At 47.1% G+C, this 16,757-nt stretch overlaps 1 protein-coding gene across 11 annotated transcripts in view; it reads left to right on the top strand.

Moving 5' to 3' along the window:
- The window catches only part of ADD3 (adducin 3), a 279,712-nt gene that overhangs the window by 228,135 nt on the left and 34,820 nt on the right, over positions 1–16,757 (top strand). For all 11 annotated transcript variants that reach the window (XM_068258770.1, XM_068258769.1, XM_068258768.1 and 8 more), the window contains 6 exons: positions 5,262–5,413; positions 6,618–6,698; positions 9,354–9,503; positions 11,998–12,141; positions 12,354–12,452; positions 14,254–14,436. In XM_068258770.1, coding sequence (XP_068114871.1) covers positions 5,262–5,413; positions 6,618–6,698; positions 9,354–9,503; positions 11,998–12,141; positions 12,354–12,452; positions 14,254–14,436 — 809 coding nt within the window. The remainder of the gene's footprint in view (positions 1–5,261; positions 5,414–6,617; positions 6,699–9,353; positions 9,504–11,997; positions 12,142–12,353; positions 12,453–14,253; positions 14,437–16,757) is intronic.

Below are 16,757 nucleotides of genomic sequence, written 5' to 3'. Positions count from 1 at the left end.
GGATTTGTATCAGCTGTAACATGTTTTTCTTTAAAGGTTATTGCTTATCTTTTAGAGCTGAGATGACGTTCTGAGTTCAGGTCCGCTTTAAAAGATGTTTTCATCTGTGACTGTGCAAAAATAATGTCCAAGAATTGCTTGAATTACTTCAATTATACAGTTAAGGTGCATTACTAATCAAAATGTGTATGTAGAGGGACACTAGGTGTACTGGCATGAGCAGGATTGTAGAGTCTGAGTTGGAGGTTTCATAATCAGATTTCCTTTCAAAGTGCCCAAAATTGCTTCAACTCCATGTGGGACAATTATCAAGAGTGTCTGAGAAAAAAATATTAGTAGGTTTTTAGAAATCCGTGCAGAACTGTCTCAGACATAAGACTAAAGAAATCTCTAAATAGTGCAGTTTCCTTCTTTACATAGGAGTTAGGAAGGTTTCTCAGACAGTGCAGTGTGTGAGGGAAATTACTGTTGCTGAGGTAACCAATACATCTGCTGTATTGCATCAATACCCAGCACTGGAAGAGTTAAGCACAGAGCAGCTTCACAGTACACCTGGCAGCAGGGGGGAGCAGCCCTTCACATATCACATCTACTGCATCACAATTTGTAGAACTGCAATTAAGCACTTCTTTTTCTGTGTCAGTTGAAGGATGGATTTGCACTTTTCTTAACTGTAGAACAGCTCCAGAAATTCATGCTAAATTGCTGCTTTTAAGTAAGATTTAATCATTTTCTTATCACGCGGAACAGTTCCCCCTGCTGGTTAGAGCAGTTTAAAAAGAAAAAAACTGTCTAATGCATTGATAAATCTGGCCCCTTGCCTCCGACTTCTTAGTCTAAAACTTACCAGGGATGTGGAGTTCGTATAAAAATCATCCGACTCCTCAAGTTAAGGAAACCAGACTCCAACTCCAGGTACCCAAAACAGCTAGGACTCCACATCCCGGGGCTTGAGGGCATCTTGCCTATACCGCGGGGGAGGGGACGTGTATTTGGCAGAGGGGAAAAAATGGTACAAGGAATCCCTGTGAGGGGAAGTTTTTTTTTTTTTTTTCTCTCAACTGAAGATTGGGTGGAAATGTATTTTTTGCTGAACACCCAAAATTTGGCACAGATCGCTTGACATGAAAAGACAAATATACAATCTATTATTAGCTTGGAATCTGTGTGTTGCATCTGCCACTCGCCGTCCTGGAGGTTGCGCTGCTTCCCTATACAAGTGCCGCCCTCCTTCTATTGCATACTCCATACATAATATACAACAAATGACAGGCTTGGCACAGGAACTCTCTCGCCGTACACTGAGATCTGTTGTCCCCGAATGTCTTTTGGGAGGAGGTGTCATATTCCAACACTCACTATCCACCTTGGTAAATATGAGGAGGAAGATGTGACAAGTACATCCCAGATTGATCACACTGCTTTCTGGTGTTACCAGTCGCCTTCTGGGGTGGTGTTCAGGAGGTTGTGGGATGGCCACAGTTTGTCTTTCAGCATTTGTTGATGTATGGAGGCGGCTGCTGTGAAATTGGACACTGCTGCAGCATTCGGCAAGCGCATGGTGAACCTTGGTAGTCTGCTCACTGGGGCAGTCACATGGCCAGCTTAGGTGAGTATGAGAATCAGCTCAGCTCACTGCCCCAATGATTTGTGAAAAGCAGGTAAAGGACAACTGAAGTGAAAAGAATATGTAGGCTGCCATATTTATTTCCTTTTAAGCAATACCTGTTGCCTGGCAGCCCTGCTGATCCTCTGCTTCTAATACTTTCAGCCATAGCCCCTGAACAAGCATATGCAGATCAGGTGTTTCTGACATTGTCAGATATGACTGGATTAGCCCTTTGTTATTCAGACACTACTGCAGCCAAATAGATCAGCAGGGCTGCCAGGCAACTGATCTTGCTCCATATTCCTCTCCCTTCAGTTAGTTTTTTCTTGTGAGTTCTTCTCCGGACTTGTAAAACGTCTGTGCCTAGAGTGAGGCTTTTAAATACAGTAGTTAGAGGCTGTATTCCGGAGCTTGTTGAGTTGGCACTGGCCGTATCCCTTGCACCGCTGCTGCCACCAGGCACACCCATCTGCTGGAGTGATTCTAGGGGGTAATTGGGCACGGTGTGAAAGTACAAAGGTCTGGCAGTGTTGGGAGCCTGCAGGGCTGGGCTTCTCTGGTGTTGCAGTGTGGAGAGCAGGAATCCCTGCAGATGGCTGTCTTCCTGAGATGAGCCCTCCTAAATCATTCATGGGGGTGGATTTCATTATCGGAGAGCTGTCTCTGTGCTTCCTTCCTCCCAGGCGATGGATAGCTGCAGGAATCCGAGTGCTCTGCGTATGGAAACAATCACTGCTCCCTTCACTCAGGACTACGGAAAGCTTGTGCTATGTGATGCTATCAAAACAAGTGGAAGCAAAACCCGCGTGAACTGGTGCAAAGTAGACCAGCTGCCTAGATCAAGGATTCAGATTGGTTGCTCTGAGAATCTGCTCCAGTTTTTTTAGTAAATTAGCCCCATTATTTTAACCACTTCACCCCCAAGGGGTTTTACCCTTATGCTGGGTATGGCTCGATTGAGCCATTTAGATGGCTCGATTGATAATTTCCGACATGTCCGATCACCTGCCTGATCGATTCCGTGCTCTGTACCGCATGGGGGACAATGAAAAAGATAAGGAAAACGAGCAGAAGATAAGGGAATCACCCACGGGGTCGAGCGGGGTATCTATCGGGTGGCAGAATCGAGCTGTGGAAACGCACCGTGTATTCCCAGCATAACGGACCAGCCATTAAGAGACTCCAATAACGTAATGCGGCGGCTTGTCCTGTAGTGGTTAAAGGGAACCTAAAGCAGGCGGTACCGTATATGGCCGCTAACGTTTTTTTTCCCTTTTAAACAATACCAGCTGCCTGGCAGTCCTGCTGATCTCTGGTTGCAGTAGTGTCTGAATCACACACCTGTAACAAGCATGCAGCTAATCTTGTCAGAAACCTCTAATCAGCATGCTAGTTTTGGGTCTATAGCTAAAGCTACATATCCACGCTGGTCTGAACTTGGCTGTGGCAGATAATGACCACTAGGCCTGAACGATTTTAGGAAAAACAGAAAATAATCATGCGCTCCCCCTCATCCACAATAATCACACTTGATACAGTATGGAAGTGCAGAGCCCCTTGCGGGTACAGACTCACCAGCTCCTGAGGTCTCAAGTGACCAAGTCTCGCTTCCGGGGGTGTTGGCACCCCCCGTCGCCTCTCTGGCTGCTGAGTGTCCTCCAGCGACTGCTGGCTCTGCTGGGCTCTCCTTCCCAATCGTGTGAGATGTGGAGATTTTAGGAAAAAATTGAATTAAGCAATTTTTGTCCACAATTGCGATTTCGATTCACGATTTCCTTCACATCAAGCTTTGTTCCCCCTCTATGCCTTTTTGTTCCCCCTCTGTCCCCCTGTCTCTTTGTGCCCCCTTTACCTCTTTATGCCTCCTCTGGGTCTCTCTCTTGCCCCCTTTGTGTCTCTGTGCCCGCTCTGCTTCTCTCTGTGCCCCCTCTGGGTCTCCTGTGTCTCTGTACCCACTCTGTTCCTCCTCTGTCCTCCAAGCTGCATCAGTTCTGGACATAGCTTTTAGCACGAGTCCAGTGATGCCCGTCTAACCACTTCACCTTCTGCAGGCTCTAATGCACAGAATACTTCCTGTATGTCATGTGATCTACAGGAACCACAGTTTGCCAAGCACAAGAGCTGGCAATAGTAGACGAACATAGTTGGACTCTTGCGAAAGGTGTGTCCAACGATGTGGGCTGCAAGCGCCGGGACTTTAGGGAAGCCGCTTCTTCAAACTTCCCCATGTGGAAATGAAGTAATTGCGATAATCGCCACTTTGACGATTCTGAAATTGTGATCTTGGTGATCGCGATTTCGGATTGAATTCGATTTTATCTTTCAGGCCTAATGACCACCATGTGTGGGAATCAGGCCTCAGACCAGCATGTGCAGCAGCTGCACAATGATTGCTAAAGATCTGGCATGTCAGATCTGTGTCACTGGGCCAGATTTATCAAAGCATTACCAACAGTTGTTCTTGTTAAACAGTTCTAACCAGCGGGGGAAACTGTTGAGCATGATAAACGTCTTAAAGGACTACTGGGGGAGGGGGGGGGGGGGATGATCTGAACTTACCCGGGGCTTCTTATGGTCCCCACAGACATCCTGTGCCCGCGCAGCCACTCGCCACTGCTCCGGTTCACTTCTGGAATTTCCGACTTTAAAGTCCTGCACAGCCATGCCCTCGCTTCCGCTGACGTCCCCAGGAGTGTACTGCTAGGGCGCAGACTATATTGGCTGCGCAATGCACTCCTGATGACGTCAGCGGGAGTGAGGACACTGCCGCGCAGGCGCAGTGGTTTTCCAACTTTAAAGTCGGAAACTCCAGAAGTAAACCGGAGGCAGGGACGGGAGCATTGGTGAGTGGCTGCGCGGGCACAGGGCGTCTGCGGGAGACCATTAGAAGCCCCATTAGAAGAAAAGTGCAAATCGATCCCTAAACTGCTTCAAATTAGAAGTGCTTATAAGCAGTTCTGCAGATTGTGCAGCAGTGCAGGCTAGGCATGATTTGTGAAGGGCTCCTCCCCCCTGCTGCCAGGTGTCCTGTGAAGCTGATGTGCTTAACCCTTCCAGTGCTGGGCATTGAACATACACAGCAGATGTATTGGTTACCTCAGCAACAACAATTTCCCTCAAACACTGCACTGTCTGAGAAACCTTCCTAACTCCTACTTAAGAACAGTGATGTCTTAGGATGCCTGAGACAGTTCTGCACGGATCTCTAAAAAACTACCAATATTTTGTCTGACTTTCTTGATAGATGTCCTCCAATGACTGTTAAAGGGGAACTGAAGAGAGAGGTATATGGAGGCTGTCATGTGTATTTCCTTGTAATCAATACCAGTTGCCTGGCAGCCCTGCTGGTCTATTTCTCTGCAGTAGTATCTGAATAAAACCAGAAACAAGCTTGCAGCTAGTCTTGTCAGATCAGACTTATAAGTCTGAACCACTGAAACACCTGATCTGCTGCATGCTTGTTCAGGGGCTATGGCTAATAGTATTAGAGACAGAGGATCAGCAGGGCTGCCAGGCAACTGGTATTGTCTAAAAGGAAATAAACATGACAGCCTCCATATACCTCTCTCTTCAGTTCCCCTTTAAGCAACTGCCAAGTAAAAGTTCTTGTAAGTGCTTTTGGCACTTATGTTGTCTGTCTTCTCTTTCTCAGGTTTGGGGATGGTCACGCCAATTAATGACGTCCACCCTGCTGTGGAGGCCTTGATGGCGAAAGGAGAGAAGCAAACCCGCTGCAAGCTGGCCAGCATGTACCGCCTGGCTGATCTCTTTGGCTGGGCACACCTGAGCAATGCCTACATTACAGTAAGTTCCGCTGCTGCACCACTCTCTGAGCTAGCACCTTATTCACCTGTCTCTGGGCATCTCTGTTATTGCAATATAATGCCCTTGTAGCCGACTGGCTATCTGATAGCGATAGATAATGAGAATGCTCATAATTCCATATGCAGATGTAGTGCAAATTGTCTGCAGCTTGAAATCAGGCCATTCATCAACAGGAAGTTTGATTGGACAAATTCCAAACTGCATCTAGACTGCATGAACTCTGCATGCCAACTAAAGTCATTTGCATCTCATTGGTTATCTCTACTCAGATGCAGGTTCACCTTTTTACAGCTTCGACTCCACCCAAACCTGATTCTTCAAGTCCCTTTTACACTGGGACAGTGCGGTGCAATATGTTTTACCGCACCACACATGACGACCAATGGAAGTAAGGGGCAGTTCATACTGCAATTGCTCTAAAAGAGCACTAGAAGTGCCCTAACGCGAGCACATGCCTATGTTCCTGCAGTGACGTGTGGTGGGCTGGAAGTCGTGTAAGTCTGTGTGCGGAAGAGTATTGCTCAGAGCCTTTAACTTCTCTGCGACCGCCTAACGCCAATTGGCGGGCACAGTGGCTCCCCCCAGGACCGCCTAGCGCTGATTGGAGTCAAGTCCTGGGAAAGGAGATTAGCGGGGATTGCGGATGCGTGCGCATCCCTGCTTGAGTGGCGGAGGGCCGTAAGCAGTCTGTCAGCAGTGATTGTTGCTGGCAGACCATTAGACAGCGATTTAATTGTACAGCGCTGCGATCTATTGTCACTTGGCTGTCCCCTGGGGGAGCTAACCACGTAATCCCTTCTCATAGGCTGATGCCTGTGAGCGAGGATCACTCTGGACATTTTTATTTAAAAATAGAGCATTTAAAAAAAAAAAAAAAAAAAAAAGCCTGCAGCAGGACCAGAGTACACAAACAGAACATTTGGGTGCTAATTTGTATGGCCGTTCAGCACACTGTTAAAGCTGTAGTGTGCTGAAAAATAGCCTAGTCACTAGGGGGTGTAAGCCTGTGGTCCTTAATTGGTTAAGTGTTTAACCCTAAGGAACCTGAAACCCTAAAGAACCGGCATTTGATTCTCCTGGATTTACTAGGATCTGAAGCGTCAGTTTTGGGTGAAGATGCCTCTGTAGATGTAGAACTCTAAGCGATGTCCTGCTCATGCTCTAAGCTGTGTCTTCTTTCCAGGTCAGAGTCAGTAAGGAGCAAGACCACATCCTGATCATTCCCAGAGGCCTCTCTTTCTCCGAAGCCTCAGCCTCCAACCTGGTGAGTGAGTCTAACAGTAAAGGTTTTTTCTGACACATGCAATGTTTCCATGGTTAATAACGTTCTCGTAGCACATTTCTGGTGCCTGGCCTTTCGCCTATGGCCTCCTTTTCTTCATTTGCGCTGCAGTGCACATTTCAGCAACGCATATGGTGTGCAACACACAAGAACGGAACAAGTACATAGACTGTGCTTCTGCGGTTCAGATTATATGTGCGTTGTCGCACTGCTGCATGCATTTTTCGACCAAGCACAGCGCTGAGACTATTCACTGTAGTGAACGGGATCAGTGGCACAGATGGCATACGATAGAGCGTGTTGCGTTCCGAACACACAACCCATTCTGCGCTAAATATGTGAGAGCACTAAATGGAATCTGCCATCTTGTTAGTGATGTCAGGACTAGACACTGAACAGACAAAATGGTCCGTTGTGGACAGTTACATTGGCCTGAAAATTGTAAGCGAACGGTCCAAGAGAAGCAGGTTTCTAATTACCTCAAAAATTAATACAGAATTTGCGAATCAGTCTCTATCCATAAACTAATAAGTAATTTTTGGAAACCAGAAATAAAAAACTAAGTCCTCTAACTTGTGGGGGGTGCTATAGATTGGTCAACCAGGCTTATAGGGATTGGCTAGCCCCAAGTTGCTACTTTTGTACAAGGGATTCTTGAAGGGAACCCCAGGCGTGAAGACCATGCAGACTGACATATTTCCTTTAACACAGTGCACATTGCCTGGCAGTCCTGCTGATCCTCTGCCTTTAATACTTTTTGCCATAGATTCTGAACAAGCATGCAGATCAGGTATTTCTGATTCATCTGCATCAGTGCTGGCGTCCGTCTCTGAGACTGTGCTGGCACATGTGGAACCGAACCCAAATGGTGGATTCAATCAGTGATTGGATATATTAGAAAAACCCTTAAAGAGAAACCGTGACCAAGAATTTAACTTCATCCCAATCAATAGCTGATACCCCCATTTACATGAGAAATCTATTCTTTTTCACAAACCGATCATCAGGGGGCGCTGTATGGCTGATATTGTGGTGAAACCCCTCCCACAAGAAACTGAGGACCATGGTACTCCTGGCAGTTACCTGTCTGTGAACCTTGTTGCATTGTTGGAGATAGCTGTTTACAGCCGTTTCCAACTGGCAAAAAAGCAAGGAGCAGCTACATCACCTGCCAGCAGTAAAAATGTCACCATGTGATAAATGTCAGAATGTAAATCAGGGATTTAAAAGAGCTGCTTGGTTACTCTGTTGTACTCATCCAAGCCCTATCTCATACAGCCTTATCAAACCCTGCCATGTACTGATGAGGACCAAAAGTCCGAAACAGGCTGTCTACATGTGGGGTTGATAAGGCTGTGTAAAACTTAAAGCTATAGGCTTGCTATAAACCAGCGGTTCTGGGTGCTTGCTTGGCTTAACCACTTGCCGACCAGGGCTGTATTGGCTGATCTGTGCTGCGTGGGCTCTCCAGCCCGCAGCACAGATCAGTATTATGCCAGGGCGATCAGACTTTCCCCCTTTTTTCCCCACTAGGGGGATGTCCTGCGGGGGGGTCTGATCGCCGCCGGCCATCTGCGTTTTGCGGGGGGGGGGGGGGGGGGGCTCCTCAAAGCCCCCTCCGCTGCAATTTCCGCCCTCTGCCTCCTTACCTCCCTCCCTCCCTCTCTCCGTAATGCGCAGGACGGAGTTCCGCCTATCAGATGCCGGGGATCGCCGATCTGCCTTACGATCTGCCTTATGATGTAAACAGCGGGGATTTCTTCCCCGCGTGTTTACATTTTGCCGGAGAGCCGCGATCGGCGGCTCTCCGTCTGTTCACGAAGACACCCTCCGTGAACTGACATGGAAAGGCCGCTCGATGTTTCCATGGTAACCTGCAGACGACCAGTTTACGCCGATCGGCGTTAGCTGGTCGTCAAGAGGTTAACAAGGGCAAAAAGGGATAATTTGCATATTTAGTAGGTGTGCATTGTGGGTAACCACAAATGTTCATTTAGAACTGAATTATTGCAAATTTCCTTCTGTTTTAAGAAGGCAATTACACCAAGCTTTGCTTTTTTAGTAGGAGGGCTTTTTGGTTCCTTTTATCCCCCTATACATTCCTAGTAGTTTGGGTCACCCTGAGCTGCTTGGTTACTCTGTTGTACTCATCCAAGCCCTATCTCATACAGCCTTATCAATCCCTGCCATGTACTGATGAGGACCAAAAGTCTGAAACAGGCTGTCTACATGTGGGTTTGATAAGGCTGTGTAAAACTTAAAGCTATAGGCTTGCTATAAACCAGCGGTTCTGGGTGCTTGCTTGGCTTAACAAGGGCAAAAAGGGATAATTTGCATATTTAGTAGGTGTGCATTGTGGGTAACCACAAATGTTCATTTATAACTGAATTATTGCAAATTTCCTTCTGTTTTAAGAAGGCAATTACACCAAAAGATTTTACGACAGACAAATACTGACTAAATCATTTATACATAATCATTGTAAAAATAAAGCCCTTTTTTATTACATTATTTTCAATGGAGTTCCTCTTTAACTGGCCACCTGTAAAGACCACACATGCCACGTTTCTCTTGCATTTCTGCCTCTTGTTGTTGCCAGTTGTCACCCTCACTAACCGCAGTCTTTGATCTTCCCAGGTGAAGCTGAACATCATTGGTGAAGTGGTGGACCAGGGAACCACTAACCTCCGTGTGGACCCATCGGGATTCAGCCCGCATGCAGCCATCTATTCCACACGTCCCGACGTGCGCTGCGCCATCCATATTCACACTCCTGCCACGGCTGCCGTGAGTAACCCTCACTCTGCTCTGTGGGTGTATCATGAGAAAGTGATGAGGTGTTGGGATGAATTGGAGAAGACTAATGTTTGTATTGCTTATTTTGTGGAACATATCATTGCAGTGGACAAAGTGTTGTAGATGGCACATATACCACTTTAATTATTAACTGACTGGGCTTACAAAGCGGTCTTCCTGTGCTAGTGCCAGATTCTGCCTGTATGCGATCCATCCAAACTCCACCCCCTATGCAACCATTACCTAGGTGAGGTATCGGGGAGGAGCTAGGATGGGGCATCGGCCAGTCTTTCCATCTGAGCACACAGCTAACCCGATCTACTTCCTTCCTAGCTCCACTGGAGGGATGAGGTGGACAATGTCAGGTGATGGCTCAGTGCTGGGGAAGCAACTCGCGCTTCCTTGGCTGTTCATACTTTGTGCCCAGATTTATTGGTCATGTGACTGACCTTACCAAAGGGAATTTCTCTGGCATAGCTGTGCCAAATGGGAAAGCTGTGTGAGTAATGGCATAGTCCCTTTTTCACCTTTACTAACGAAGAACTATCTGGGAGGATGAAGGTATAATGGACCTTTCAGATCTGAAACAAATCAGGTAAACTTCAGGATGCATTGAATACAAGCATCCAATTAGTTATAAAGTTATGACAAGTTAATTAATGTGTTACTTCATTTACTTAAAGGACAACTATCAAAGTTACCCTAAAATTGTAAATGCCACATATATTGCTAGGAATTACTAGCTAATAGCAATACAAATGCCTTGTCTCATTTTATTTTTATGTGAAGAAAATAGGACATTTACAAAGAACAGTTTTAACTCTGGGCATTACTATGGAGGACTGTCCAGCACATCCTGCATATAGAAACAGTCCTTACTGGCTGTAATCCTGTGACTGGCATGTCTTCAGAACACAAAGCAGAAATATAGCATCCGAATAGTGTGTAAATAACTCACCAGCTGCAGCTTTGTGTGCCTTTGTTTCCATGTCTCTGTGACATGCAGTTCCAAAGTAAACGGTCAGAAGATTACAGCCAAGAAGAGCTCATTTTGAATGGTCGGTGTAAGAATCCAAGAACAAGAATAAAGGAAGGTCCTTCTCTTCAGATCCTCTCTCTGTAGTTAAAACAGAGAGGGAAGAGAGGAAATGCTCAGTATATAAGACTGTGAGTTAAGGGCGGCATTCAGCTCTGATAGGGGCTATATATGCTGACAGTTATGTGGGGCAGGGGCACTGTATATGTTTGATGCACAGCACTGTATATATGTATTCACTCCGGACGAAGGCGTTTAGCCGAAACATGTCGAGTTATTTGTACACTGTTTGCATGGTGTGATCCCCTACTGTCCATTATACCTGTGTTTGGTGCAAGAGGGTGTGATCAGCAGGTCCTATCTGTGCATGTACTAGCTGTGCATAGGTGCTGGAGAGGAGAGCCCTTTCCTCTCCACGACACATGCACATAGATGTACAATCTTTATCTGCCTGAAAGTGATCCATCCCAGGGATATGATGCATATGTGACACAATAGTGTCAAACACCAACGCAGCTGTTTGTTTTATAAATGCTGTACCTTTGATATACCTGATTTTAATAGAACTAATAAAAGTTATGTTTTAGTGCGCTAGGGGCCTAACCCTGTTCAGGGAACACGTATCCTGTAGTTAAAGAGAACCCGAGGTGGGTTTGAAGAATATTATCTGCATACAGAGGCTGGATCTGCCTATACAGCCCAGCCTCTGTTGCTATCCCAAACCCCCCTAAGGTCCCCCTGCACTCTGCAATCCCTCATAAATCACAGCCACGCTGCTGACAAACAGCTTGTCAGAGCTGGCTGTGTTTATCTCTATAGTGTCAGTCTGCTGCTCTCCCCGCCTCCTGCAGAACTCCACTTCCCGCCTGCATCCCTTCCCTCCCTGCTGATTGGAGGGAAGGGACGGGGGCAGGGACCGGAGCTATGCAGGAGGCGGGGGAGCAGCTGAGACTGACACTACAGATGTAAACACAGCCTCACAGCACCGCTGTGATTTATGAGGGATTGCAAAGTGCAGGGGGACCTTAGTGGGGTTTGGGATAGCAACAGAGGCTGGGCTGTATAGGCAGATCCAGCCTCTGTATGCAGATAACATTCTTTAAACACACCTCGGGTTCTCTTTAAAAAGTTCTCAGCTATTCTCATATGATCTGTGAGAAAGGAGTGTGTGGGGGCAGAATGTGGTTTTACATATATGCAGATTGAAATTGGACCAATCTGAATCGGCAACAAGAACATTTGAGTGGTCCCCAGTTTACAGCAAAATTTACATGAAGTTGGAATAACTTGCAATTCATTGATTTAATGGTAACCTCTGCCGCTGCACTATTCAGTTGTCATATGTGGCTGGTCCTTTGCCTTCTTTTTCTGCAAATACCTGCCTAACATAACAGCGGATAATTAATCTGTGGACACAAGGTGATCAGTATCTGCCTTACTCGTTCCCAGGTCTCCTCTATGAAGTGTGGCATCCTTCCAATTTCCCAGGAGGCTTTGCTGCTTGGGGACATTGCTTACTACAACTACCAGGGCTCCCTGGATGAGCAGCAAGAGAGGATCCACTTGCAGAAAGTTCTGGGCCCAAGTGCTAAGGTACCGTTTATCACAGTGTCTGTGAACTCTCCATGTGTGCTGGACTATTGGTGGTGTACCTTCATAATTGGACACCAGAGGCTTGGCTAATGTTTATGCTTGTGTGGTGGGACCTGGCTTTCTTGTGGTGGAGCCAAGACAATGTACTCGCCATGGTCAGGCAGAAGCCAGTGTTGGATTCCTTCCCAATGTAATATTGGATTTCTGTGCAGGTTCTGGTCCTGAGGAATCACGGAGTGATGGCTTTGGGTGAGACCTTAGAGGAAGCTTTCCATTACATCTTCAATGTGCAAGTGGCCTGCGAGGTTCAGGTATGCCAACGAGCTAGTTTTTCATTTCCCTTCCCATTTTTGTAACAAAATACCTGTCCCTCTAACCTTATTGATTCCACATTTAGGTGTGATGTCAGTCGTAGTATAAATAACTGGAGCTTTTAAAATAAAGTCAACATAAAAACATTTATAAAGTGCTTTTCTTCGATAGGACCCAAAGTGCATAAGCTTGTCTCAGATCGGTACATAGTTGCGGTCTGTTTTTAAAGAAAACCTGTAACGAAAAACCTCCCCCGGGGGTACTCGCCTCGGGTGGGGGAAGCCTCCGGATCCTATTGAGGTTTCCTCAGTCCTCCTGATCCTATTGAGGCTTCCTCAGTCCTCCTCAGTCCCATGGCGGCAGCAATATAGCTCCCCGAACAGCGGGGATGTAAATATTTACTTTCCCGGCTCCAGTGCAGGCGCAGTATCGGCTCTCCGCTCAGAGATGGACGGAAATAGCCGATCGCTGTCGGCCCGCTCTACTGCGCAGGCGCAAGTCTCCTGCGCAGTAGAGCGGACCCGACAGAGATTGGCTATTTTCGTCTATCTCCGTGTGGAGAGCCGCAACAGCGCCCCCGCTGGAGCCAGGAAAGGTAAATCGGTGCTTGTCAGCCTTGTCGAGGGAGGATTCCGGGACACTTCGGGGGGAGCCAGCGCTGGACTGCCTGCAGTTACAGGGACAGAGGGACTCTGAGGCTTCCCCCTCCCGAGGTGAGTACCCCGCAGGGGAACTTCTTTGTTACAGGTTCTCTTTAAGGGGTAAAGTTTATGTGGTCTCAAATCCTAGACTAAAACGGTGGCTTTTCAGTTTTGATTTAAAGCCAGTGGTTACCTATTCAAAAATAAAAGTCGGATACTCACCTAAGGAGAGGGAAGACTCGGTCCTAATGAGCCTTCCCTCTCCTCTCCCAGGGCCCTCCGTGCTGCGCTGGCTCCCCCGTTCACGTCCGCCGCCGCAGGGACTTCGGGAGCACTCGGGCTTCCGAAGACGGGCCGCTCCATACTACGCACGCGCGAGTGCGTCAGAGGGCGCTCGCGCATGCGTAGTGTGGAGCTTCCGAAAGCTCCCTTCGGCTGCGGAAGTGGCAGTATTTGACCGAACTGGTCGAATACTGTCACGGGGGATCCTGTGCGGGGGCGGGCACCGGGAGAGGAAAGGGAAGGCTCAATAGGACCGAGCCTTCCCTCTCCTTAGGTGAGTATCTGACTTTTCGATTTTTAAATAAGTAAACATTCACTTTAAATGCCTCTACGTTTGGAGCGGTCTTGATTGGGTTTGGCAAGGCATTCCAAAGGATAGGGACAGCATGACAGAAATTTCACACAATCTTTATAATATGATTTGTGCGTAGCTTTTGAGTGTGAGCATAACATGATAGAGACTAGCACTTAATAAAAAAAAAAAAAAAAAAAGACAGCAGCCACCATAAAGGGACCTAAACTGAGAAGGATGTGGATTTTTCCTTTTAAAATACCAGTTGCATGACTCTCCTGCTGATCCTGTGTCTCTAATACTTTTAGCCACAGCCCCTCAACAAGCGTGCAGATCAGGTGCTCTGACTGAAGTCAGACTGAATTAGCTGCATGCTTGATTCAGGTGTGTGATTCAAAAACTATTGCAGCCAAATAGATCAGCAGGGCTGACAAGCAACTGGTATTGTTTAAAAGGAAGCATCCGTATACCTCTCAGTTAAGGTTCCCTTTAAGTAGAAGTTCACAGTAGATATTACTGACAGTTGGTTTTGTTATGGTCTGCATACATTTATTTTATGCAGTTATGTCTCGCTTGCTCTTGCAGGTTCACGCTCTGGCCGGTGCTGGGGGAATGGACAACCTCCTCCTGTTGGACCTGGAGAAGTATAAGCCCATGACACACTCCCTGGCTGTGGTTGGTGGGGGCGGAGTTAACATGGAGGGACAGCACAAATGGAAAGTGGGAGAGCTGGAGTTTGAATCGCTCATGAGGATGCTGGATAACTTGGTGCGTTCTGAGGGCATGGATGTGATGAGGAAAATTCCCACAATCTTTATAGAGCTTATCAAAATGCATAGCATTGGTCTTCTGGAGCCGAAGGCCTGGATTGCCTTCCCATAAGTAAATGTATATGCTTGCCAGGGTGTGATGTTCCTTTGGTTTCATGCCAGGGTATACTTAGTCTGTCTCCAGTTCTCATCCAGACAGTATCTACTTTATAGTGCCGTGTTTGTTTGCCTCTAGTGAGATGAGCTCTGGGGTATTGAAGATATGAATGGGTCTATGCATGCTGTGAAAGCCCTGAGGAGGCTTCTCAGTACTATGTAGAAATGATTATAGAGGTGTGGGACAATGGTGGAAGTGCTAGAGGTTGAGCTCTTAAAATCTGGTGTGACTGGTGCAGCACTTCCTGCAGAGTTGGTAAATGCGTAATTATGTATGGAGGAGTTGTTTAATGTGAAGGGCCAGGTTTTATATTTCCTGGCCAACCTCTCTGTTGTAGCAGCCCAGCTAGCCGCAATGACTTCTGGGACTTCATTGGCTGAAGAAGGGGTGTGACTGTCATAGTAGCCCACCCTCACTCTGATTCCTGGAGGGGGTGGGGGGGGGGGCTGATTATGTAAACCTTCAGAATTCTGAAGCAAGTGGTTAACTGCTGATAAATTTACTAAAGTTTGTCAGACCTGCTGCAAAGCATAATGAGAGCAGAGTATGTGTAGAGCAGTAGGTAGTTTTTTTATGAACCATAGCTCAGTAACTCCCCTCAATGGCCAGTGTTGTGATAGAAGCCTCTTTTCCAGAGACCTGTTGATACGCAGTGAAATGCCTCTCAAACTCTCACAACTGCCTGCTACTGCCTCTTGGTCTCTTGCAGCCCATTTAGCTATGGGATCACTGCTGATTGCAGCTTTATTCTAGACTTCAGATTGCGGCTAAATTTGTCACAGGCCCACGGATATTTTGTATGCGGTGTGCCTCTGGGGAAGCGGCTGTTGGCCGTGAAAGACGTGTCAGGCATTTTGTGATGTGAAGTGAAGGTTTAATGTATCTAAACATACTATCCGCAATCTGAAGAGATAACGTATGAAGAATAAATAAGAGAACTTTGGTTAAAAAAACAAACAAACACGCTTTTTGAGTGTGTTTGGAATATTGTACAATTAGGGGTGAAACCGCACTACTTTTTATTGTGTCAGTGCTATCTATACTGAGTCGCCTATCCCTGGCTATCTATACTGAGTCGCCTATCCCTGGCTATCTATACAGAGGCGCCTATCCCTGGCTATCTATACTAGAGGCGCCTATCCCTGGCTATCTATACTAGAGGCGCCTATCCCTGGCTATCTATACTAGAGGCGCCTATCCCTGGCTATCTATACTAGAGGCGCCTATCCCTGGCTATCTATACTAGAGGCGCCTATCCCTGGCTATCTATACTAGAGGCGCCTATCCCTGGCTACCTATATACTAGAGGCGCCTATCCCTGGCTATCTATATACTAGAGGCGCCTATCCCTGGCTATCTATATACTAGAGGCGCCTATCCCTGGCTATCTATACTAGAGGCGCCTATCCCTGGCTATCTATACTAGAGGCGCCTATCCCTGGCTATCTATACTAGAGGCGCCTATCCCTGGCTATCTATACTAGAGGCGCCTATCCCTGGCTATCTATACTAGAGGCGCCTATCCCTGGCTACCTATATACTAGAGGCGCCTATCCCTGGCTATCTATATACTAGAGGCGCCTATCCCTGGCTATCTATACTAGAGGCGCCTATCCCTGGCTATCTATACTAGAGGCGCCTATCCCTGGCTATCTATACTAGAGGCGCCTATCCCTGGCTATCTATACTAGAGGCGCCTATCCCTGGCTATCTATACTAGAGGCGCCTATCCCTGGCTACCTATATACTAGAGGCGCCTATCCCTGGCTATCTATATACTAGAGGCGCCTATCCCTGGCTATCTATACTAGAGGCGCCTATCCCTGGCTATCTATACTAGAGGCGCCTATCCCTGGCTATCTATACTAGAGGCGCCTATCCCTGGCTATCTATACTAGAGGCGCCTATCCCTGGCTATCTATACTAGAGGCGCCTATCCCTGGCTATCTATACTAGAGGCGCCTATCCCTGGCTATCTATACTAGAGGCGCCTATCCCTGGCTATCTATACTAGAGGCGCCTATCCCTGGCTATCTATACTAGAGGCGCCTATCCCTGGCTATCTATACTAGAGGCGCCTATCCCTGGCTATCTATACTAGAGGCGCCTATCCCTGGCTATCTATACTAGAGGCGCCTATCCCTGGCTATCTAATGTAATGT

The sequence above is a fragment of the Hyperolius riggenbachi genome, chromosome 10 (assembly GCF_040937935.1).
Source record: "Hyperolius riggenbachi isolate aHypRig1 chromosome 10, aHypRig1.pri, whole genome shotgun sequence".
NCBI classification, from domain to species: Eukaryota; Metazoa; Chordata; class Amphibia; order Anura; family Hyperoliidae; genus Hyperolius; species Hyperolius riggenbachi.
The sequence above is the reverse complement of the archived record's forward strand: the minus strand, read 5'-3'. Positions and strand labels throughout refer to the sequence as shown.